The 22,423-nt window shown below is 53.2% G+C and overlaps 1 protein-coding gene across 5 annotated transcripts; it reads right to left on the bottom strand.

The window, feature by feature from the left end:
• Positions 1–237: 237 nt before the first annotated feature.
• TUBB4A (tubulin beta 4A class IVa) lies at positions 238–8,553 on the bottom strand. Of its 5 annotated transcripts, none has more exons than XM_077979665.1 (5): positions 8,277–8,553; positions 7,755–7,931; positions 7,114–7,222; positions 6,886–6,996; positions 238–2,158 (listed from the first exon to the last, which is right to left on the bottom strand). In XM_077979665.1, exons 1-5 carry the CDS (start codon positions 8,307–8,309, stop codon positions 1,101–1,103), a joined length of 1,488 nt encoding a protein of 495 aa, XP_077835791.1. In that variant the 5' UTR covers positions 8,310–8,553; the 3' UTR covers positions 238–1,100. The 5 variants fall into 5 exon arrangements, with proteins under 5 accessions (XP_077835791.1, XP_077835792.1, XP_077835795.1 ...); XM_077979666.1 differs by having other exon boundaries at positions 7,755–7,913; positions 8,277–8,442; XM_077979669.1 differs by lacking the exon at positions 8,277–8,553 and having other exon boundaries at positions 7,114–7,179; positions 7,788–7,908.
• Positions 8,554–22,423: the final 13,870 nt, after the last annotated feature.

Here is a 22,423-nt window from a genome sequence, read left to right on the forward strand (position 1 = left end):
TGTAACAGTTGTGAGAGGATCCTGGCGGAAAACACATGATCCCATTTTACAGGTGGGAAGACTGAGGCTCAGAGAGGGCAAATGGCTTAGTCAACACCTCAGCACTAGTGGGTGGCCTAGCCTGGCCTGTCTGATCCCTCCCCACCCAGAGATGAGATGTCATTGGTACCCTCCTCCATCCTGTAGAGAAAAGCTGGCATTTGCTCTAAGAGAGGAAAGAGGAATTCGGCAGAAACATCCAGGACAACAATCAATTTATTTATTGAGGGCAAGGCAGGGATGCGGGAAGGGAGGGCAGGGGCAACCTCTCCTCCTCACAGGAACCGGGCCTTGTTTCTCTCCCAGATAAGCTAAGGTCGGCAGGGGCTGAGGGGAGTGAGGCAGGGAGGACGCATATGGGGCCTGTGGGAGCCAGGAGAAGCAGGGGTCAGAGGTAGGAGCTGGGGCTGTGGGGAGTGGAAGGTGAGGCAAGTTCAAAGGTGAACTGCAGCTCAGAGGGAGGGGTCCAGTGCAAACCAGGACTTACAGGTGTAGAGGTAAAATGGGACTCATGGGGGTGAAAGAGAAGTTGGGGTCAGAGGGGATTCAGAGGTCAAAGAGAAGTTGAGGTCAGAGGTAGGAGCTGGGGCTCAGGTGATGGGGTTAAAGGTGAGGCAAGGTCAGAGGTGAAGTGCAGCTCAGAGGGAGGGGTCAAACATAAACCAGAACTTCTAGGTCTAGAGGTAAAATGGGATTCATGGGGGGCAGGGGTCAAAGGTGAAGCAGAGGTCAGGGGTGAAGGAGGACCCGCAAAGTTAAAGGCGCGTTCCCAGAGTCAGAAGGGTGAAGCGGGGCTCCTCCTGGGAATGTCAAGGTTGGAAGAGCTCAAGAGGGTCAAAGATAAATTGGGGCTCAAGGGTCAAAGGGGAGCCAGGGTTGGAGATGAAGTAGCCAGAGGTAAAGCGAGCTCCAAAGGTATTGTTAGGGTCAGGGCCAAGTCTTACGGTTGCAGGGAAGTCAGGCTTGGAGGGAAAGTGGGGCTCCAGGGGTCAGAGATGGGGGGCCTAGGGGGTCAAAGGTCAGAAGCCTCAAGGGGAAAGATGGGAAGCGATGGGAGCAGCCTAGGCCACCTCCTCCTCCGCCTCCTCCTCGAACTCGCCCTCCTCGGCAGTGGCATCCTGGTACTGCTGGTACTCAGATACCAGATCATTCATGTTGCTCTCGGCCTCGGTGAACTCCATCTCGTCCATGCCCTCGCCCGTGTACCAGTGCAGGAAGGCCTTGCGCCGGAACATGGCCGTGAACTGCTCGGAGATGCGCTTGAACAGCTCCTGGATGGCCGTGCTGTTGCCGATGAAGGTTGCAGCCATCTTCAGGCCGCGGGGCGGGATGTCGCACACAGCCGTCTTCACGTTGTTGGGGATCCACTCCACGAAGTAGCTGCTGTTCTTGCTCTGCACGCTCAGCATCTGCTCGTCCACCTCCTTCATGGACATGCGGCCCCGGAACACGGCGGCCACGGTCAGGTAGCGGCCGTGGCGCGGGTCGCACGCGGCCATCATGTTCTTGGCGTCGAACATCTGCTGGGTGAGCTCAGGCACCGTCAGGGCCCGGTACTGCTGGCTGCCCCGGCTGGTCAGGGGCGCGAAGCCAGGCATGAAGAAGTGCAGGCGAGGAAAGGGGACCATGTTGACTGCCAGCTTGCGCAGGTCGGCGTTCAGCTGGCCCGGGAAGCGCAGGCAGGTGGTGACCCCGCTCATGGTGGCCGACACCAGGTGGTTGAGGTCCCCGTAGGTGGGGGTGGTCAGCTTGAGGGTGCGGAAGCAGATGTCGTAGAGCGCCTCGTTGTCGATGCAGTAGGTCTCATCCGTATTCTCCACCAGCTGGTGCACGGACAGCGTGGCGTTGTAGGGCTCCACCACCGTATCCGACACTTTGGGCGAGGGCACCACGCTGAAGGTGTTCATGATGCGGTCCGGGAACTCCTCGCGGATCTTACTAATGAGCAGCGTGCCCATCCCAGACCCCGTGCCACCTCCCAGCGAGTGGGTCAGCTGGAAGCCCTGAAGGCAGTCGCAGCTCTCGGCCTCCTTCCGGACTACATCCAGGACGGCGTCCACCAGCTCCGCGCCCTCCGTGTAGTGCCCTTTTGCCCAGTTGTTGCCGGCTCCGGATTGGCCTGGAGAAGGAAGGGGAGGGGACAAAGCGCAGGCAGTTATGGGGAGCCCCCACCCTCGACCCTGTCTCTCCACCACCTGGAGGAATACTAGTAGCTATCAAAAATAATAACAATTAGCCAGGTGTTGTGGCAGGCACCTGTAGTCCCAGCTACTCGGGAGGCTGAGGCAAGAGAAACGCTTGAACCTGGGAGGAGGCTGCGGTGAGCCGAGATCGAGCCACTGCACTCCAGCCTGGGCAATGGAGTGAGACTCTATCTCAAACACACACACACACACACACACACACACAAAACACCCTCCTGCCCCCACCACCAAAAAAACAAAAAACAAAACAAAAAACCAGCCGGGCGCGGTGGCTCACGCCTGTAATCCCAGCACTTTGGGAGGCCGAGGCGGGCGGATCACAAGGTCAGGAGATCGAGACCACGGTGAAACCCCGTCTCTACTAAAAATACAAAAAATTAGCCGGGCGCGGTTGTGGGCGCCTGTAGTCCCAGCTACTCGGGAGGCTGAGGCAGGAGAATGGCGTGAACCCGGGAGGCGGAGCTTGCAGTGAGCCGAGATCGCGCCACTGCACTCCAGCCTGGGCGACAGAGCGAGACTCCGTCTCAAAAAAAAAAAAACCAAGACTGGGCATGGTGGCTCTCAAGCCTATAATCCCAACACTTTGGGAGGCCGGGGCGGGAGGATTGCTTTGCTTGAGTTCAGCAGTTCAAGACCAGCCTGGGCAACATAGTGAGACCCTGTCTCTAAATATATATATATACATATATATATATATATTAGCCAGTCATGGTGGTGGCATGCCTATAGTACCAGTTACTAGGGAGGCTGAGGTGGGAGACTGCTTGAGCCCAGGAGTTGGAGGCTGCAGTGAGCTATGATCACACCACTGCACTCCAGCCTGGGAGCCAGAGCAAGACCCTGTCTCTAAAATAAATAAACAACAATAAAAAGATTAATAATTAACATTATTATTATCATTTCCAGGCAAGGTTTTGGTATGTTGCCCAGGCTGGAGTACAGTGGTGCAATCATGGCTCATGGCAGCCTTGACCTCCTAGGTTCAAGTGATCTCCTGCCTCAGTCTTCTGAGTAGCTGGGACTACAGGCTTATGCTACCAGATCTGGCTAATTTTTTTATTTTTATTTTTTTGTAGAGGTGGGGTTTCATCATGTTGCCCAGGCTGGTCTTGAACTCCTAAGCTGGAGCAATCCACCTGCCATGGCCTCCCAAAGTGCTGGGATTACAGGTGTGAGCCACCATACTTGGCCTGTGTTTTCTTGTTAATCATGTTGTCTGTAAGCTCACTTGGAATGCAAGCTCCATGAGGAAAAGAATCAGTATTAGAATATTGGCCGGGTATGGTGGCTCACGCCTATAATCCCAGCACTTTGGGAGGCCGAGGCTGGCGGATCGTGAGGTCAGGAGATCGAGACCATCCTGGCTAACATGTGAAACTGTGTCTCTCTACTAACAACAGAAAAAAATTAGTCGGATGTGGTGGTGGGCGCCTGTAGTCCCAGCTACTCGGGAGGCTGAGGCAGGAGAATGGCGTGAACTTGGAAGGTGAAGCTTGCAGTGAGCCGAGATAGCGCCATTGCACTCCAGCCTGGGCGACAGAGGGAGACTCCATCTCGAAAGGAAAAAAAAGAATATTGGCCAGTATTACTGTGAACAGCTAACGTATTCTTTCACTCCTTGTCTGTTTCCACCTTGGTTCAGCTCCAGCATTGCCCTCCTGGATAAGTTCAGTTCCCTCTGTCCTGGTCCCCTGGCTCCTATCCTCATCCCCCAGTCTGTCCTTTCCACAGTACCCACAAGACGACACCTGAGAGCACCTGAGTTAAGTCCTGTCCCTCTTCTGCCTACAGCCCTCCAGGGCTCCCACCTGCCTTGGGGTCAAAGCCCAAATCCTCCCTGCAGGCGACAAGGCCCTGCCGGACCTGTCCCATCCTCTCCCTCACTCTGCTTCAGCCACAGTTGTTTCTTCAGCTTTCCAGGTGTGGTCCTGCCCTGGGGCCTTTGCACTAGTTGTTCCGGCTGCCTAGGCGGCTTTCCCACCAGGTATTCACACGACTTTTTCCTCACCTCCTTCAGGTCTCAGCTCAATGCCACATCCTCAGAGAAGCCATCTCTGGTCACCCCCACCCTCCTTCTCCCCAGCCTGGTGGTTTGGACTCCAGCTTCTCAGGACTGACAAGACAAACTGTGTGACCTTGGACGAGTGACTTCCCCTCTCTGATCTGTTGGAAGATTTCAAAACATAATGATGCCGTTCTGTGGCCGTGGCCCATAATAGGTCCTTGGGAAATGGCTGGGTGAAATCAACATGAAATGAGATTGGCCAAAGGATGTGAGTGATTTCAGGAGGACCACAGAGGGTTTGCAGTTGGGCCAAGAGAATCTGTGGTCTCTGGGTGGCCAGGGGGTGGGAGGAGCATTAAAAGTGTGGACTCAGACTGGGCGCGATTGCTCACGCCTGTAATCCCAGCACTTTGGGAAGCAGAGGCAGGCGGATCATCTGGGGTCAGGAGTTCGAGACTAGCCTGGCCAATATGGTGAAACTCCGTCTCTATTAAAAATACAAAAAATTAGCTAGGTGTGGTGGCTCGTGCCTGTAGTCCCAGCTACTCGGGAGGCAGGAGAATCGCTTGAATTGGGAAGGTGGAGGTTGCATCACTGCACTCCAGCCTGGGCAACGGAGACTCTGTCTCAAAAAACAAAACAAAACAAAATGTGGACCTAGTAGTCAGACCCTCTGGCTCCTGGCAGCCTCACCGGCTTGCGGTGTGACTTTCTGCATGTCACCTACTGTCTCTGTGCCTGTTTTCTCACCTGTAAAATGGAAGCAAGAGGCGAAGGGGAGGAAAAGATTCAGAGAGATAGGACAGGTCCTGCATTTAGCACATCTTAGATGCTGGGAGTATTGGAGGCGGGTGGAGCCAGGGCCTGAGGCCAGGGTGGGGACATGCAGCCAGCTGGAGCCAGGAAAGCTTCCCCGGAAGGATGGTCCCAGGGTGTGGACGCCTCACTATCTTCACATATGCTGTTCCCTCCGTCTTAAACATCTTTCCTCCCTTCAATGCCCTTTGGCTAGTCCAAATCCTACACACATTCTAGACTGCAGATAGTAATGAAAACAATGACAAATGCTTATTTACCTCTTTCTCTGTGTCAGGCATTGTTCTAAATTCTTTACATATATTAATGGCTTTAGGCCTCACTTTTTTTTTTTTTTTTTTTTTTTTTTTTGGAGACGGAGTTTCACTCTCGCCCAGGCTGGAGTGCAGTGTCGTGATCTTGGCTCACCACAACCTCTGCCTCCTGGGTTCAAGCAATTCTCCTACCTCAGCCTCCCGAGTAGCTGCGATTACAGGCATCTGCCACCATGCCTGGCTAATTTTGTATTTTTAGTAGAGACGGGGTTTCTCCATGTTGGTCAGGCTGGTCTCAAACTCCCGACCTCAGGTGATCCACCCATCTCGGCCTCCCAAAGTGCTGGGATTATAGGTGTGAGCCACTGTGCCCACCCTAAGCCTCACTATTCTAATAGTTAGCATTTTAGAATCCTTGTTTTATTTGATCTTTTTAAGAGGTAGGGTCTCACGCCATCGTTCAGGCTGGAGTGCAGTGGCACCATCATAGGTCACGGCAGCCTCGACCTCCCAGGCTCAAGTGCTCCTCCTACCTTAGCCTCACTAAGTAGCTGTGGTTGCAGGTGCATACCACCTCACTCAGCTAATTAGAATTTTTTTTCTTTTTGCAGAGACGGGGTCTCGCCATGGTGCCCAGGCTGGTCTCGAACTCCTGGCCTCAAGCTCTCCTCCTGACTTAGCCCAAAGTCCTGGGTTTACAGGCATGAGCCACCATGCCCAGTGAAATCCCTGTTTTAAAGACGAGGAGGCCGGGCAAAGTGGCTCATGCTTGTAATCCCAGCACAGCTGAGTTGAGTGGATCATTTGAGTCCAGGAGTTTGAGACTAGCCTGGGCAACACAGAGACCCACCTCTCTACAAAGACTAAAAAATTAGCTGGATGTGGTGGTGCACTGTAGTCCCAGTTACTTGGGAGACTGAGGCAAGAGGACCACGTGTGCCCGGAGGTGGAGGCGACAGTGAGCCGCGATCATGTCACTGCACTCCAGCCTGGGTGACAGCAGGACAGACAGACCTTGTCAGAAAAAAAAAAAAAGAGGATTTTGAGGCCCAGAAAGGCTGAGGAGCCCAACCTAAGTTATCCATCTGAATCAACCCCTGGCTGAGCTTTACTTATTTATCTCCTTTGTGGCCTATCAGCTCACATATCCACCAGAATGTGAGCTGCACTGGGGCAGACAGGGAGCTCTGTCTATTTGATTCTTCCCTGTATCTCCAACTTCTAGAACAGGGCCTGGTATGCAGTAAGTGCTCACCATTTGTTGAATGCATGAAGTGGCAGAATGGGGATGTGCACCCAGGCAGTCTGGTTCCGGTTCAGACTGTTGAATTAAAATGCCACCTCCTCCAGGAAGCCTTCCCTGAACCCCTCTCTCTGTATCCACCCTCCCCAGGGCTCTCACAGTGGCCCGAGCGACCCCCCCATCACAGCCCTGGATGCAGGGCTGGTGGCTGATGCCCTGTCCAACCTCTCTCTGGTCTGTGGGCTCCGGTGGTGGCTGTTGACTCAGTGGTGTTAGCAAGAATAAGGAGGTTTTCCAGCCTCTGCTCCCTGCTGGGGGACTCACCAAACACAAAGTTGTCGGGCCGAAAGATCTGACCGAAGGGGCCGGAACGGACAGAGTCCATGGTGCCGGGTTCCAGGTCCACCAGCACCGCTCTGGGGACATAATTCCCTCCTGCAGGGAAACAGATGGAGGGCAGTTTGGTGCGTGCCAGGAACCACAGGCGCCCGGTAGCATCCTGTTCCCTCCCAGCTGCCCCTCCCCACCTGGAAGGGGCCTCCTTCGCCCTACCTGTGGCCTCGTTGTAGTACACGTTGATCCTCTCCAGTTGCAGGTCACTGTCCCCATGGTATGTGCCTGTGGGGTCGATGCCATGTTCGTCACTGATAACCTCCCAAAACTAGAGAGAGAGGTGGTCGGAAGAGTTGAGAGAGGGGAAGCCGGTGGCCAGGCGGAAGAGTACCGCCAGCCCCCAACTACCTCCCCAGCTGCCACCTCTCCCCCAGCAAGGTGAACGGGGGACCTAGAGGCATGGTGTCGGGGCGAGGATGAGGCAGCAAGAAGGAACGGTGGGGGCGGGGTGCAGCCGAGTCAGCACCCAGCGGGGCCGGCTGGTGCCAGCGCACCCAGGCTGCAGCCCGGAGGAGGCATGGGGGTTCTTTGTGCGTGAGGATGGGACAGTGGCCCAGCTGTGGGCCCAGCTGTGACAGGCGGACAGAAGGCTGGCTCCCACTCTCCGCAGCCTCTTTGTTCCCAGCCTGGCCCTGCCACCCCCACCCCGCGACCCTTCCCCCACGGGCCCTGGGACGCGCTGGCCTCCTGGGGACCTCATTCCTCTCCAAAGGCTCCCAGGTTGGGGGGTGCTCCGGGGACCGACCCCGGGCCGCTCCTCGGGGTCGCTGCTTCCTCCCCGGGCCCCGTCCCTCTCGAACCTTGGCCCCGATCTGGTTGCCGCACTGGCCGGCCTGCAGGTGCACGATCTCCCGCATGGCGGTGGCGCTGAGGGTGGACGCGGCGGCGGTGGCGCGAGCGCGGGGAGCTGCGGCGGCGGCGCGGGTGGAAGATGCGGCGGAGACGGCGGAGCACGGTCCCTGCGCCCCCGGGAGCCGCTATATGAGCGGGCGGGGCACGCGTCACGGCCGGTCACCCTCCCGCTCCGCCCCTTGGTCCCGCCCCGGGATGATAGAGGGGGCTGGGGTGGGGGGAGGTGGTGCAGGGACCTGCCTCCCCAGCGGCCTCCTGGAGGTGTCCGGGACCCCACGTACTCCGACCCCTGCCTTGTGGGTGAGGCCCCTTAGGGCTCCACCAGTGCCTTCTCCACCGTCCCAGCCCCCAGCCAGGCTTGACCACCCGCAGAAATTGGGCGGAGGAAGGGAGGGGAGCGCCTGGTAAACAGGCATCTGAGAAGTCCTGCCCCTCCCCCTTAGCCTCCACCCTCCTGTCCCAGGCTTTGCCTCAGTTTCTCGGTCCGCAGCCCCTCTTCTCATTCTACTTAGACTGCATTCGCCAGAATCCTTGCATTAACCGCGAGCCCTCCCAGTGGGGCTGGGCTGGGGGCTCCGGAGCGGAGATATGGTTTGCAGGTTGGGTCCCGGAGGGCTTGTCCTGAAGCTGCATAGTAAAACCACGATTTTCCTCCCATAACTGGGTGCAGATGCTGGTGGGCTCCCCTGGTACACCTCTACTGGGCATTGAGCTCGTCCCAGGTGGGTCAGCCCCAGCCTGGCCCAAGGAGGAGAGTGGAGGAGTAAGACAGCTGGGTTACATATTGGGAGGGGATAGTGAGTCGCCAGGGCTGCCTCGCTCTCCCAAAATAACGCCACTCCTCTCCAGTATTATAATATATCTATATCTGTATCTATATCTATATATCTATATCTATATCTGTATCTATATATCTATATCTGTATCTGTATCTGTATCTATATATATATATCTATATCTGTATCTATATATCTATATCTGTATCTATATATCTGTATCTATATCTATATCTGTATCTGTATCTATATATCTATATCTATATCTATATCTGTATCTGTATCTATATATCTATATCCATATCTATATCTGTATCTATCTATATCTATATTTATATCTGTATCTATATATCTATATCTATATCTATATCTGTATCTATATATCTATATCTATGTATCTATCTGTATCTATATCTATATCTATATATCTGTATCTGTATCTGTATCTATATCTGTATCTATATCTATATCTATATGTCTGTATCTGTGTCTATATCTATATCTATATCTATATCTATGTCTATATCCATATCCTTTTGCCGTTTTTTTTCTTTGAGACGGAGTTTCACTCTTGGTGCCCAGGCTGGAGTGCGATGGCGCGATCTCGGCTCTCTGCAACCTCTGCCTCCCAGGTTCAAGTGATTCTCCTGCCTCAGTCTCCTGAGTAGCTGGGATTACAGGTGTGTGCCACCACGCCCTGCTAATTTTTTTGTATTTTTAGTAGAGGCAAGGTTTCTCCATGTTGGTCAGGCTGATCTCAAACTCCTGACCTCAGGCCATCTGCCCACCTCTGCCTCCCAAAGTGCTGGGATTACAGGTGTGAGCCACTGCGCCCAGCCTATATATATATTTTTTTTTTTTTTTTTTGAGACAGGGTCTTGCTCTGTCCCCTAGGCTGTGGTGCAGTGGCATGCTTAGAGCTCACTGCAGCCTCAATGTCCTGGACTCAAGCAATCCCCTCACCTCAGCCTCCCAAGTAGCTGGGACTGCAGGTGCACGCCATCACGCCTGGCTAATTTTCAAGACTTTTTGTAGAGATGGGGTCTTGCTATGTTGTCCAGGCTGGTCTCCGACTCCTGAGCTCAAGGGATCCTCCCACCTTGGCCTCCCAAAGTGCTGGGATTCCAGGCGTGAGCCTGGAATTGTATTTTATTCCAGTGTTCAGTATTATAATTTATTACACACCATATACCCTGCCTCTGTATTTCCTGTAACGTTAGGTATATGACCTTGCCCTCGTGCTCCTCTCTGTGTCTGAATTTCACATTTGCAAGCTGGGGTGGTGAAGAAGGCCCACCCTCCAGGGTCTGATGATGTGAGACCCAGTTAAGAACATGGTGCTAGTCTCCCCTTCCGCAGAGTCAACAATAAATTGTATCTTTCACGAGTCTAACTATTATCAGAGGCTGGACTGGACTTCCTGTGCTGCCTCTCATGTGAAGGTCAGGCCTCCTGGGGCTGCTTCCTTGGACAGCCTCCAGTCCCACCCTCCCAGGAAGTCTCCTCCTCACCTCCCGTCCTTGACTTCCGCACTCAAGGACTTTGGTGTATTGCTGGTGGGGGGTGGGGTAAGCCATCCTGGCCATGTGGTTGGGATGTCACATTTGCCATGGCCACTAATTTTTTTTTATTTTTTTTGAGACAGAGTCTTGTTCTGTCACCCAGGCTGGAGTGCAGTGGCGCCATCTCGGCTCACTGCAACCTCAGCCTCCTGGGTTCAAGCCATTCTCCTGGCTCAGCTGCCCCAGTAGCTGGGATTACAGGCGCACACCACCATGCCCAGCTAACTTTTGTATTTTTAGTAGAGACGGGGTTTCACCACGTTGGCCAGGCTGGTCTCGAACTCCTGACCTCGTGATCTGCCCACCTTGGCCTCCCAAAGTGCCGGGATTACAGGTGTGAGCCACTGCACCTGGCAAATTTTTTTTTTTTTTTTCTGAGACAGGGTCTTGCCCTGTCATCCAGGCTGGAGTGCAGTGGCATAGTCATGGCTCACTGCAGCTTCAAACTCCTGGACTCAAGTGTTTCTCCCACCTCAGCCTCCCAAGTAGCTGGGACTACAGGCATGCGCCACCATGCCTGGCTAATTTTTGTATTTTTTTGTAGAGATGGTGTCTTGCTGTGTTGCCCAGGCTGGTCTCCAACGCCTGAGCTCAAGCGATCCTCCCACCTCAGCCCCCCAAAGTGCTGGGGTTACACATGTGAGCCATTGTGCCCTGCCCAATGACCACTAAATTTGACTAGTGGTTCTCAACAGTGTGTTTGGGGGGGGGCGTGGGGGGGTGGTGAGGTTGCCCTCCCAGGGGACACTTGGCAATATCTGAAGATGTTTTTGGTTGCTGTACCCAGATGGGGGCGGGTGTGTGTGTGTGTGAGTCTGTGTGCACTACTGGCATCTAGTGGGTGGAGGCCAGAGGTGCTGCTGAAAGCCCTTCAGTGCACAGGATGGCCCCACCCCAGAGAATGACTCGGGGCCAATGTCAACAAGGTTGAGGCTGAGAAATCCTATGTTAATGATTTCGGGGGAAATTTGTGTTAGCCCCTTCGCTCACACTAGATGCCAGAATAAATTCCAGGGGGGCTAGACCTTATATGGGTTTGATGGGGTGATCTCTTAGCTTCTGTGACTTACATACTCTCTCTCCCCCAACTCAGTTAGTGTGTGTATGTATGTTTTTATTTCTTTTTTTTTTTTTTTTTGAGACGGAGTCTCACTCTGTCACCCAGGCTGGAGTGCAGTGGCGCGATCTCGGCTCACTGCAAGCTCCGCCTCCCGGGTTCACGCCATTCTCCTGCCTCAGCCTCCGAGTAGCTGGGACTACAGGCGCCCGCCACCGTGCCCGGCTAGTTTTTTGTATTTTTAGTAGAGACAGGGTTTCACCATGTTAGCCAGGATGGTCTCGATCTCCTGACCTCGTGATCCACCCGCCTCGGCCTCCCAAAGTGCTGGGATTACAGGCTTGAGCCACCGCGCCCGGCCTTGTTTTTATTTCTTTAGCAAGGCCATTTTTTTTTTTTTGAGATGGAGTTTCGCTCTTATTGCCCAGGCTGGAGTGCAGTGGTGCGATCTCTGCTTACCGCAAACTTCGCCTCCTGGGTTCAAGCAATCCTCCCGAGTAGCTGGGATTACAGGCATGCATCACCATGCCCGGCTAATTTTGTATTTTTAGTAGAGACAGGGTTTCTCCATGTTGGTCAGGCTGGTCTTGAACTCCCGACCTCAGGTGATCCCCCTGCCTCTGTCTCCCAGAGTGCTGAGATTACAGGCATGAGCCACCACACTCGGTCGCCATTTTTTTTTTTTTTTTGAGACAGTTTCACCCTGTTGCACAGGCTGGAGTACAATGGTGTGATCATATCTCACTGCAACCTTGACCTCCCAGGCTCTGGTGATCCTCCCACCTCAGCCTCCCGAGTAGCTGGGACTACAGGTGGGCACCACCATGTCTGGCTGATTTTTGCATTTTTTGTAGAGATGGGGTCTTGCTGAGTTGCCCAGGCTGGTCTCAAACTCCTGGGCTCAAGTGATCCTCCTGCCTGTCAGGCCTCTAAGCCCAAGCTAAGCCGTCATATCCCCAGGGACCTGCACTTATCCATCTAGATGGCCTGAAGCAACTGAAGATCCACAAAAAAAGTGAAAATAGCCTTAACTGATGACATTCCACCATTGTAATTTGTTTCTGCCCCACCCTAACTGATCCATGTACTTTGTCATCTCCCCCACCCTTAAGAAGGTTCTTTGTAAATCTCCCCACCCTTGAGAATGTACTTTGTGAGATCCACCCCCTGCCCCCAAAACATTGCTCTTAACTCCACCACCTATCCCAAACCTATAAGAACCAATGATAATCCACTATCCTTTGCTGACTCCTTTTTCGGACTCAGCCCGCCTGCACCCAGGTGAAATAAAAAGCCTTGTTGCTCACACAAAGCCTGTTTGGTGGTCTCTTCACACGGACACGTGAGACACTGCCTTGGCTTCCAAAGTGCTGGGATTATAGGTGTGAGCCACTGCGCCTGACCAGCAAATGATTTTTTATTTACTTGCATATTATAGCTCCAATAGGAAAGTAATTTGGCTTAGCACTCTTTACAACTCCAGTACAATCTTTTTTTTTTTTTTTTTGAGACGGAGTCCCGCTGTGTCACCCAGGCTGGAGTGCAGTGGCCGGATCTCAGCTCACTGCAAGCTCCGCCTCCCGGGTTCACGCCATTCTCCGGCCTCAGCCTCCCGAGTAGCTGGGACTACAGGCGCCTGCCACCTCGCCCGGCTAAGTTTTTGTATTTTTAGTAGAGACGGGGTTTCACTGTGTTAGCCAGGATGGTCTCGATCTCCTGACCTCGTGATCCGCCCATCTCGGCCTCCCAAAGTGCTGGGATTACAGGCTTGAGCCACCGCGCCCGGCCTCCAGTACAATCTTGAAGGCATTCTAAGGTTTCACTGACCCACACCTAACAGTGCCTTTAAAAAACCCTCCAAAACCCCTCCCCACCTATACTTCTTTTTTTTGGAGATGGAGTTTTGCTCTTGTCGCCCAGGCTGGAGCGCAGTGGCACGATCTCAGCTCACAGGAACCTCTGCCTCCCGGGTTCAAGCGATTCTCCTGCCTCAGCCTCCCGAATAGCTGAGATTACAGGTGTGCGCCACCAACCTCGGCAAGTTTTTGTATGATTAATGGGGACAGGGTTTCACCATGTTGGCCAGGCTGATCTCAAGCTTCTGACGTCAGGTGATCCACCCGCCTCGGCCTCCCAAAGTGTTGGGATTACAGGCGTCAGCCACCGCGCCTGGCCCCTGTGCTACTTAATTTTTTAATTTTTTATTTTTTTGAAACGGAGTTTTGCTCTTGTTGCCCAGGCTGGAGTGCAATGGTGCGATCTCCAGCTCACCGCAACCTCTGCCTCCCAGGCTCAAGCGATTCTCCTGCCTCAGCCTCCTGAGTAGCTGGGATTATAGGCTTGTGCTACCACACCTGGCTAATTTTGTATTTTTAGTAGAGACGGGGTTTCTCCATGTTGGTCAGGGTGGTTTCAAACTCCCAACCTCAGGTGATCCACTAGCCTCAGCCTCCCAAAGTGCTGGGATTACAGGTGTGAGCCACCGCGCTCGGCCGTGGCCCCTATGCTTCTTATCTTGCTCATGAATATCTGAAAGTTTGAAGATTCTTCCAGCTTTAAAAGCAGTGATGTGGGCTGGGCGTGGTGGCTCATGCCTGTAATCCCAGCACTTTGGGAGACTGAGGCGGGTGGATCACTGGAGACCAGGAGTTTAAGGCTGCCCTGGCCCACATGGCGAAACTCCTGTCTTTACTAAAAATACAAACATTAGCTGGGCGTGATGGTGCGCACACTTGTAGTCCCAGCTACTCAGCAGGCTGAGGCACGAGAATCACTTGAACCCAGAGGGCAGAGGTTACAGTGAGCCAAGATTGCACCACTGCACTCCAGCCTGGGTGACAGAGAGACCCTCTCTCTAAAAAGAAAAAAAAAAAAAATTGATCTCTTTTTCTGAGGTCCACAAAACCAGGAAAAGGCCTGCTTCCTAGTTGCTGTGCTCTGCCTGTCATCTGGGGCTGGGAGAATGTTTCCACCCTCAATGTGTCCACATCGAGACATTGTTGACATACACCCCAGCTCCTCATACACCCTGAGGGGACAGAGAGAGCCCACGCTGCCTATTATTAATAATAATAGGGCCGGGCGCGGTGGCTCAAGCCTGTAATCCCAGCACTTTGGGAGGCCGAGACGGGTGGATCACAAGGTCAGGAGATCGAGACCATCGTGGCTAACACGGTGAAACCCCGTCTCTACTAAAAAATACAAAAAACTAGCCGGGCAAGGTGGCGGGCGCCTGTAGTCCCAGCTACTCGGGAGGCTGAGGCAGGAGAATGGCGTGAACCCGGGAGGCGGAGCTTGCAGTGAGCCGAGATCCGGCCACTGCACTACAGCCTGGGCAACAGAGCAAGACTCCATCTCAAAAAAAAAAAAAAAATAATAATAATAATAGTGTTGTGCAGACCAGATCTATGGCCAGATCTTGTTTTCAAGTGCTTGCTGTGTATCAGCTTGTGTGTGTGTGTGTGTGTGTGTGTGTGTGTGTGTGTATAATTTTTTTTTAGGTAGAGTCTCACTCTGTCTCCCAGGCTGCAGTGCAGTGGCCCGATCTCAGCTCATCGCAACCTCCGCCTCGGCCTCCCTGTGCTGGGATTACAGGCATGAGCCATTGCACCTGGCCTTGTTTATATTTTACTTATTTATTAACTTTTTGAGACAGAGTCTCACTGTGTCGCCCAGGCTGGAGTGCAGTGGCCTGATCTCAGCTCATCACAACCTCCACCTCCTGGGTTCAAGTGGTTCTCCTGCCTCAGCCTCCTGAGTAGCTGGAACTACAGGCACCCACCACCACGCCCCGCTAATTTTTATATTTTTAGTAGAGATGGGGCTTTGCCACGTTGGCCAGGCTGGTCTCCCAATGTGCTGGGATTACAAGCATGAGCCGTGGCACCCAGCCAGCTTGTTTATATTTTTAGCTGATGAAACCACAACCTAGGGAGGTAGTTGCTGTTTTTGTGCCCATTCTACAGATGAGAAAATGGAGGCCCAAGGAAGTTGAGTATCTCATCCGAGTGTCCCATACTGTTGAGGCTGGGAATAGAGTCAAAAAAACCCCCGCATTCCAGGTCCAAAGACCCTGCTTTTATTTATTTATTTATTTATTTATTTATTTATTTATTTATTTATTTGAGATGGAGTCTCGCTCTTTTGCCCAGGCCGGAGTGCAGTGGTGCAATCTCAGCTCACTGAAAGCTCTGCCTTCCGGGTTCACGCCATTCTCCTGCCTCAGCCTCCTGAGTAGCTGGGACTACAGGCGCCCGCCACCACACCTGGCTAATTTTTATGTGTTTTTAGTAGAGTCGGGGTTTCACTGTGTTAGCCAGGATGGTCTCGATCTCCTGACCTCGTGATCTGCCTGCCTCGGCCTCCCAAAGTGCTGGGATTACAGGCCTGAGCCACGCGCCCGGCCGACCCTGCTCTTTATTGCCACAGGATGTTGGAGTTACTTTGTTATTTGATTTTTTTTTTTTTTTTTTTTTTGAGGCAGGGTCTTGCTCTGTGGCCCAGGCTGGAGTGCAGTGGTGCGATCTCGGCTCACTGCAACCTTTGCCTCTGGGTTCAAGTGATTCTCCTGCCTCAGCCTCCCGAGTAGCTGGGATTACAGGCGCACACCACCACATCCAGCTCATTTTTGTATTTTTAGTAGAGACGGGGTTTCGCTGTGTTGGCCAGGCTGGTCTCAAACTCCTGACCTCAGGAGATCCACCCAACTTGGCCTCCCAAATTACTGGGATTACAGGCATGAGCTACCGTGCCTGGCCTGTTATTTGATCTTAAAAAAAAAAAAAAAAAATTGGGGCGGGGTACAGTGGCTTATGCCTGTAATCCAAGCACTTTGGGAGGCCAAGGTAGGTGGATTGCTTGAGCTCAGGAGTTCGAGACCAGCCTCACCAACATGGTGAAATCCCGTCTGTACTAAAAATACAAGAATTAGCCGGGTGTGGTGGCAGGTGCCTGTAATCTCAGCTCCTAGGAAGGCTGAGGCAGGAGAATTGCTTGAACCTGTGAGGCGGAGGTTGCAGTGAGCTGAGATTACACCACTGCACTCCAGTCTGGGTGTCAGAGCGAGAGTCTGTGTCAAAAAAAAAAAAAAAAGCCTGGCAGTCCAGTGAGCTGTCTTTCAGGAGGAAAATGTCGCTGGTGTTGAGGCAGCCGTGTGACTGTCACGTGCTCCGTGGCCTGGGCCTCTCCGTGTCATGTGTCTGCCCACCACGGTGCCCGGTGTTCCCGGCTGGCTCCGATGTGTGCTGTCAGCTTCCAGCATCGGAATCTGTGCTGTCTTTGTGTACTTGGCCTGTGGGTCACTGGCCCTTTTCCCAAGGTCCTTGCTGCCCCCTCTCCCCGGCGCCTCCTTCCACCTTCCCACCCAGACGGTAGAGTCTGATCTCCTTTTCCTCTGCCCAGGTGGAGCCCAGCCCTGGACGTAGACACAGCCAGCACGGACCCTCTCCAGCTAGAGGCAGCAGAAGACAGAGGGTTGGAGCGGTTACTGTTCTGAGACAGGGATGCTGAATGAGTCGTAAGAGAAGCCCTTCCAACTCCAGGGGCACACACAAGCTCTGTGAAAGCCGTGCCTGGCACTGTCGGGACCAGTTATGGGGTGGGGGGTGGTGGAAGGGGTGGGGGGTGGTGGAAGGGGTGGGGAAGGGGACAATGGAGCATTCTCCGGCCTTGCTGGGCCTCCCGCCACCAGATACACAATGGAGTACATCCCAAAGAAGGCGTGTTCAGAATATAAGGATTTCCTAGTGGCTCACGCTGGTAATCCCAGCACTTTAAGAGGCCAAGCAGGGAAGATCGCTTGAGACCAGGAGTTCAAGACCAGCCTGGGCAACAAAGTTAGACTCTGTCTCTAATTTAAAATAATTAAATAAATAAACTAGAAGGATTTCCCGAGCCAGGCGTGGTGGCTCATGTCTGTAATCCCAGCACTTTGGGAGGGCGAGGTGGGTGGATCATCTGAGGTCAGGAGTTCGAGGCCAGCTTGGCCTACACAGTGAAACCCCGTCTCTACTAAAAATGCAAAAAATTAGCTGGGCATGGTGGCAGGCACCTGTAGTCCCAGCTACTCAGGAGGCTGAGGTGGGAGAGTAGTCTGAACCCGGGCAGGGGAAGTTGCAGTGAGCCAAGATTGTGCCACTGCACTCCAGCCTGAGAGACAGAGCAAGACTCCATCTCAAAAGAAAAAAAAAATAGCTGGGCGCGGTGGCTCACGCCTGTAATCTCAGCACTTTGGGAGGCCGAGACGGGCGGATCACAAGGTCAGGAGATCGAGACCATCCTTGCTAACACGGTGAAACCCCGTCTCTACTAAAAAATACAAAAAACTAGCCGGGCAAGGTGGCGGGCGCCTGTAGTCCCAGCTACTCGGGAGGCTGAGGCAGGAGAATGGCGTGAACCTGGGAGGCGGAGCTTGCAGTGAGCCGAGATCCGGCCACTGCACTACAGCCTGGGCGACAGAGCGAGACTCTGTCTCAAAAAAATCAAGAAGAAAAAACCACAAAAAACAAAAAACAAGAACAAAGTCCCCACTCTGCTCACTGAGATACATGCATATCTGATTGCCTCCTTTGGAGAGGCTCATCAGAAACTCAAAAGAATGCAACCTTTCGTCTCTTATCTACCTATGACCTGGAAGAGTCCCCTCCCGGCTTTGAGTTGTCCCGCCTTTCCAGACCCAACCAATGTTCATCTTGCATATGTGATTGATGTCTCATGTCTCCCTAAAACGTGTAAAACCAAACTGTGCTCTGACTACCTTGGGCACATGTGGTCAGGACCTCCTGAGGCTGTGCCACATACACGTGTCCTCAACCTTGGCAAAATAAACTTCCTAAATTAACTGATGGCTGGGTGTGGTAGGTCACGCCTGTAATCCCAGCACTTTGGGAGGCCGAGTCGGGTGGATCGCCTGAGGTCAGGAGTTCGAGACCATCCTGGCCAACATGGAGAAACCTCATCTCTACTAAAAATACAAAAATGAACTAGGCGTGGTGGCACATGCCTGTAATCTCAGCTACTCCGGAGGCTGAGGCAGGAGAATCACTCGAATCCAAGAGGCGGAGGTTGCAGTGAGCCGAGATCGCACCACTGCACTCCAGCCTGGGCAACAGAGTGAGACTCTGTCTCAAAAAAAAAAAAAAAAAGTAAAAACAAAAAACTAAATTAACTGAGACCTGCCTCTGATATTTGGGGTTCACATGGACATGAATCATCTCTCCCAGGCTGATGCGCAGGGGTTCTCTAACTGCCCAGTGGGTTCACTTTGTCCTCTGCCCAGATAGAACGAATGTATCAAGACAGGAACATTGCAACAAGAGTTTAATTCATGCCGAGCTGGATGAACAGGCTGGAGTTTTATTTGAATTAATTAATTAATGTATTTATCTATCTATCTTGAGTTAAGTTCTTGCTCTGTTGCCCAGGCTGGAGTGCAGTGGCAGGATCATAGGTTACTGCAGACTCCAACTCCCCGGCTCAAGTGATCCTCCCACCTCACTCTCCTAGATAGCGTGTGTGCCTCATGTCTGTGGTCTCGCTACTCGGGAGGCTGGGGCATGAGAATCACTCAAACTCAGGAGGCGGAGGTTGCAGCGAGTCGAGATGTTGCCACTGCACTCCAGTCTGAACGAGACTCCATTAAAAATTTTTTTTTTTTTTTTTTTTTAAAGAGAGAGCAACTGGGTGCAGTGGCTTATGCCTGTAATCCCAGCACTTTGGGAGGCCAAGGCAGGTGAATCACTTGAGCTCAGGAGTTCACGACCAGCCTGGCCAACAAGGTGAAACTCCATCTCTACTAATAATACAAAACACTTAGCCAGGCATGGTGGCGAGCGCCTGTAATGCCAGCTACTTGGGAGGCTGAGGCACTAGAATTGCTTGAACCCGGTAGGCAGAGGTTGCAGTGAGCTGAGATTGCACCACTGCACTCCAGCCTGGGCAACAGAATGAAACTATGTCTCAAAAAAAAAAAAAAAAAAAAAAAGAGGGTTGGCACCATGGCTCATGCCTGTAATCCCAGCACTTTGCGAGGCCGAGGCGAGCAGATCACAAGGTCAGGAGATCGAGACCATCCTGGCTAACATGGTGAAACCCCATCTCCACTAAAAATACAAAAAAAAAAAAAAAAAAAAAAATAGCTGGGTGTGGCAGCATGTGCCTGTAGTCCCAGCTGCTGGGGAGGCTGAGGCAGGAGAATGGCATGAACCCGGGGGGCGGAGCTTGCAGTGAGCCGACATCGCACTGCACTCCAGCCTGGGTGACAGAGCGAGACTCCATCTCAAAAAAAAAAAAAAAAAGACACACACACACGCACACACACACAAACACAATGAGATACACACAGATGCATAGGCCTAGATTCAGATCCTAGGACAGACATAGCCAGACTATCATACATGGTTAGAAACACAATACACGACAGGCGCGGTGGCTCACGACTGTAATCCCAGCACTTTGGGAGGCTGAGGTGAGTGGATCACCTGAGGTCAGGAGTTCTAGACCTGCCTGGCCAACATGGTGAAACCCTGTCTCTACTAAAAATACAAAAATTAGCCAGGGGTGGTTGTGTGCACCTGTAATCCCAGCTACTTGGGAGACTGAGGCAGGAGAATCACTTAAACCCAGGAAGCGGAGGTTGTAGTGAGCCAAGATTGTGCCATTGCACTCCAGCCTGGGCGACAGAGCAAGACTCCATCTCCATAAAAAACCCCAAAAAACAAAAAACACAGTACAGACTCGGGTACACACATACTACATACATGCAATCAAACATAACACAGAGATATGCAATGCACCCACACAGCCCTACAGACAGACCTGGATATGCAACTCAAAAAAAAAAAAAAAAAAAAAAAAAACAGAGCCAATACACAGACCCAGGGAGCTGGCAACACACAGGGGTGCTTTGGACACAAAAGCCACACTGTAGGGAGTTTTTTCTGTCATTCACTCAAACACACATTGACCCAGACGCCCCCCACACAGGGACACACACAGATGGACATACACACGACTGCAGTCCGCAAGCCAGGGAAGACTGCCTTCCCCCAAGCATCAGACAGAAAACGTCAGAAGCATCCAACATCGCCCGGCCTTTTTTTTTTTTTTTTTCTGAGATGGAGTTTCACTTTTGTTGCCCAGGCTGGAGTGCAATGGCGCGATCTTGGCTCACTGCATCCTCCACCTCAGCCTCCTGAGAGCTGGGAGTACAGGCGTGTGCCACCATTCCCGGCTAACTCTTTTGTAATTTTAGTAGAGACAGGTTTCACCACATTGGCCAGGCTGATCTGGAACTCCTGACCTCAGGTGATCCACACTCCTCGGACTTCCAAAGTGCTGGGATTACAGGCGTGAGTCACTGTGTCCAGTCGCATCCAATATCTTGGTGGTGCAGGAGCTCCAGTGGAGTGGCTGGGGGGGCGTCCTGTTCGAGTCCCCAGGTCTCAGGCGCTGAGAAAGGATTCCTGCTCGGGTGGGGCCATGATCCCATGTGGTGACCTTATCCACTTCGGGGGAGCAGAGGGCGTTGGGATGGGTTGGCCCACTCAGACTAGGCCTCATGGAGGAAGGGTGGGGTGGAGAAACTGAGGTCTCCATAGCTCCTGTTAGTGATTTAGGATACAGCCACCACCCCACACCAGGGGCGTGGCAGGTCTGGGGTGGGGTCTTGGTGGATGTACATGGGGATTATGGGTGAGGGCAGAGCCTGCATGTTTGGAGGGCAGAACGAAAGGGGTGAAGCCTAAAGGAATCAAGGGGCAGAGACCCGCAGGCGGCTGCAGGTCTCAGCGAAATTGGCGAGGGATGAGCATGGCTTGAAAACCTGGAAAGGGAAGAGGGTGCAGGGCTCCGGAAAGGCGGTATCCAGAAAAGGGGCGAGAGTCTGAGACAGGACAAACTCTCAAAGGGGTAGAGGGGCCGAGCCTGAGGAGAGGGTGGTATGGACTAAGAAAAGCAGCAAAGTGCCAGGTGCGGCGCCTCACGCCTGTAATCCCAGAATTTTAGGAGGCCGAGGTGAGCGAATCACCTGAGGTCAGGAGTTCGAGACCAGCCTGACCAACATGGTGAACCCCCTCTCTACTTATTCATAATACAAAAAAAATTTAGATCGGCGTGGTGGCGCATGCCTGTAATCCCAGCAACTTGAGAGGCTGAGGCAGAAGACTCACTTGAACCCGGGAGTCAGAGGTTGCAGTGAGCCGAGATCGCGCCATTGCACTGCAGCCTGGACGACAAGAGCGAAACTCCATCTCCGAAAAACAAACAAACAAACAAAAAAGCAAGAAACGGAATGGGGCAAGAAGAGTCTCCAGGCCCTATTCCCGGGCCACTAATGATTGGAAAATGGGCGGGGCCTGGGAGAATGACAGGGAGGTGTGAGAGACTGAGGAGTGGGCAGGGCCTAGGAGGCTGATGACAAGGGAAGTGGGCGGGGCCTGGAGATAATGTTGGGAGAAACTGTGGCTTGGAGAAGGCCTGGAGCGGACGGCAGGGGGAAGTGGGCGGGGCCTGGGGAGAATGACAGGTATGTGGGAGGGACTAAAGAGTGAGTAAGGGCTGGGAGACAAATGACAGATGAAGTGGGCGGAGTCTAGGGAGAATGACAGTAGGGTAGAGGAAGTGAGGGGTGGGCTGGGCCTGGGAGTCTGATTGCTGGGGAAGTGGGCGGTCCTCGAGAGAAAGTGGGAAGGACTGAGGAGGGGGCAGAGCCTGAGAGGCGAAAGGATGGGTACGCGGGCGGGGTCTAGGGAGAAGCTAAGGAGGTGGGAGGAGGATGACAGCGGAGTGGGGTTTCGGGAGACTGACAGGGGTCAGTCGTGGAAGGGGCGGGCACATCTTTCTCTTGGACCCGCGAGCCAAAGCCACGTTGGTGCTGGTGATCATCCAGGCTGAGCGCTGGGCGGTCTCGGGCGATTTCTTGGCGGTCACTTCCAGGCTGAGAGCCATGACTAGGAGACGGCCGTGGGACTGAAGACCTCTCGCCCTCAGCACTCCAGCCGCCCCGACCCTGCTCTCGCTGTACCTAGTTGGGAATGCGCCTCCGGGGTCTTCCGCGGTCCGGGAGCCGCACCTGCCGGGTGGAGACGCAGGGCTGGCTGGGGTGCGGGTGTGAGAGGTCTTCGGTTCCACGGCCTCCAACCCATTCCTGCTTCCCAGGTTCCGTTCCCGCGCTCAATGCCCTGCCCGATCCAGTTCCGGCCGCCCCTATCCCTGCTCCCGCTTCT

This window comes from Macaca mulatta, chromosome 19 (genome assembly GCF_049350105.2).
Source record: "Macaca mulatta isolate MMU2019108-1 chromosome 19, T2T-MMU8v2.0, whole genome shotgun sequence".
Classification (NCBI taxonomy): Eukaryota; Metazoa; Chordata; class Mammalia; order Primates; family Cercopithecidae; genus Macaca; species Macaca mulatta.

Excerpts from the sequence above, each read along its gene's own strand:
- TUBB4A (XM_077979665.1), bottom strand. The coding sequence starts at position 8,309 with ATGAGAAGAGGGGCTGCGGACCGAGAAACTGAG. Across the intron at positions 7,932-8,276 it reads CTGCGGACCGAGAAACTGAG|CGGCTCCCGGGGGCGCAGGG; the intron begins GCAAAGCCTGGG and ends CCGCTCATATAG. Across the intron at positions 7,223-7,754 it reads GCAACCAGATCGGGGCCAAG|TTTTGGGAGGTTATCAGTGA; the intron begins GTTCGAGAGGGA and ends CTCTCTCTCTAG.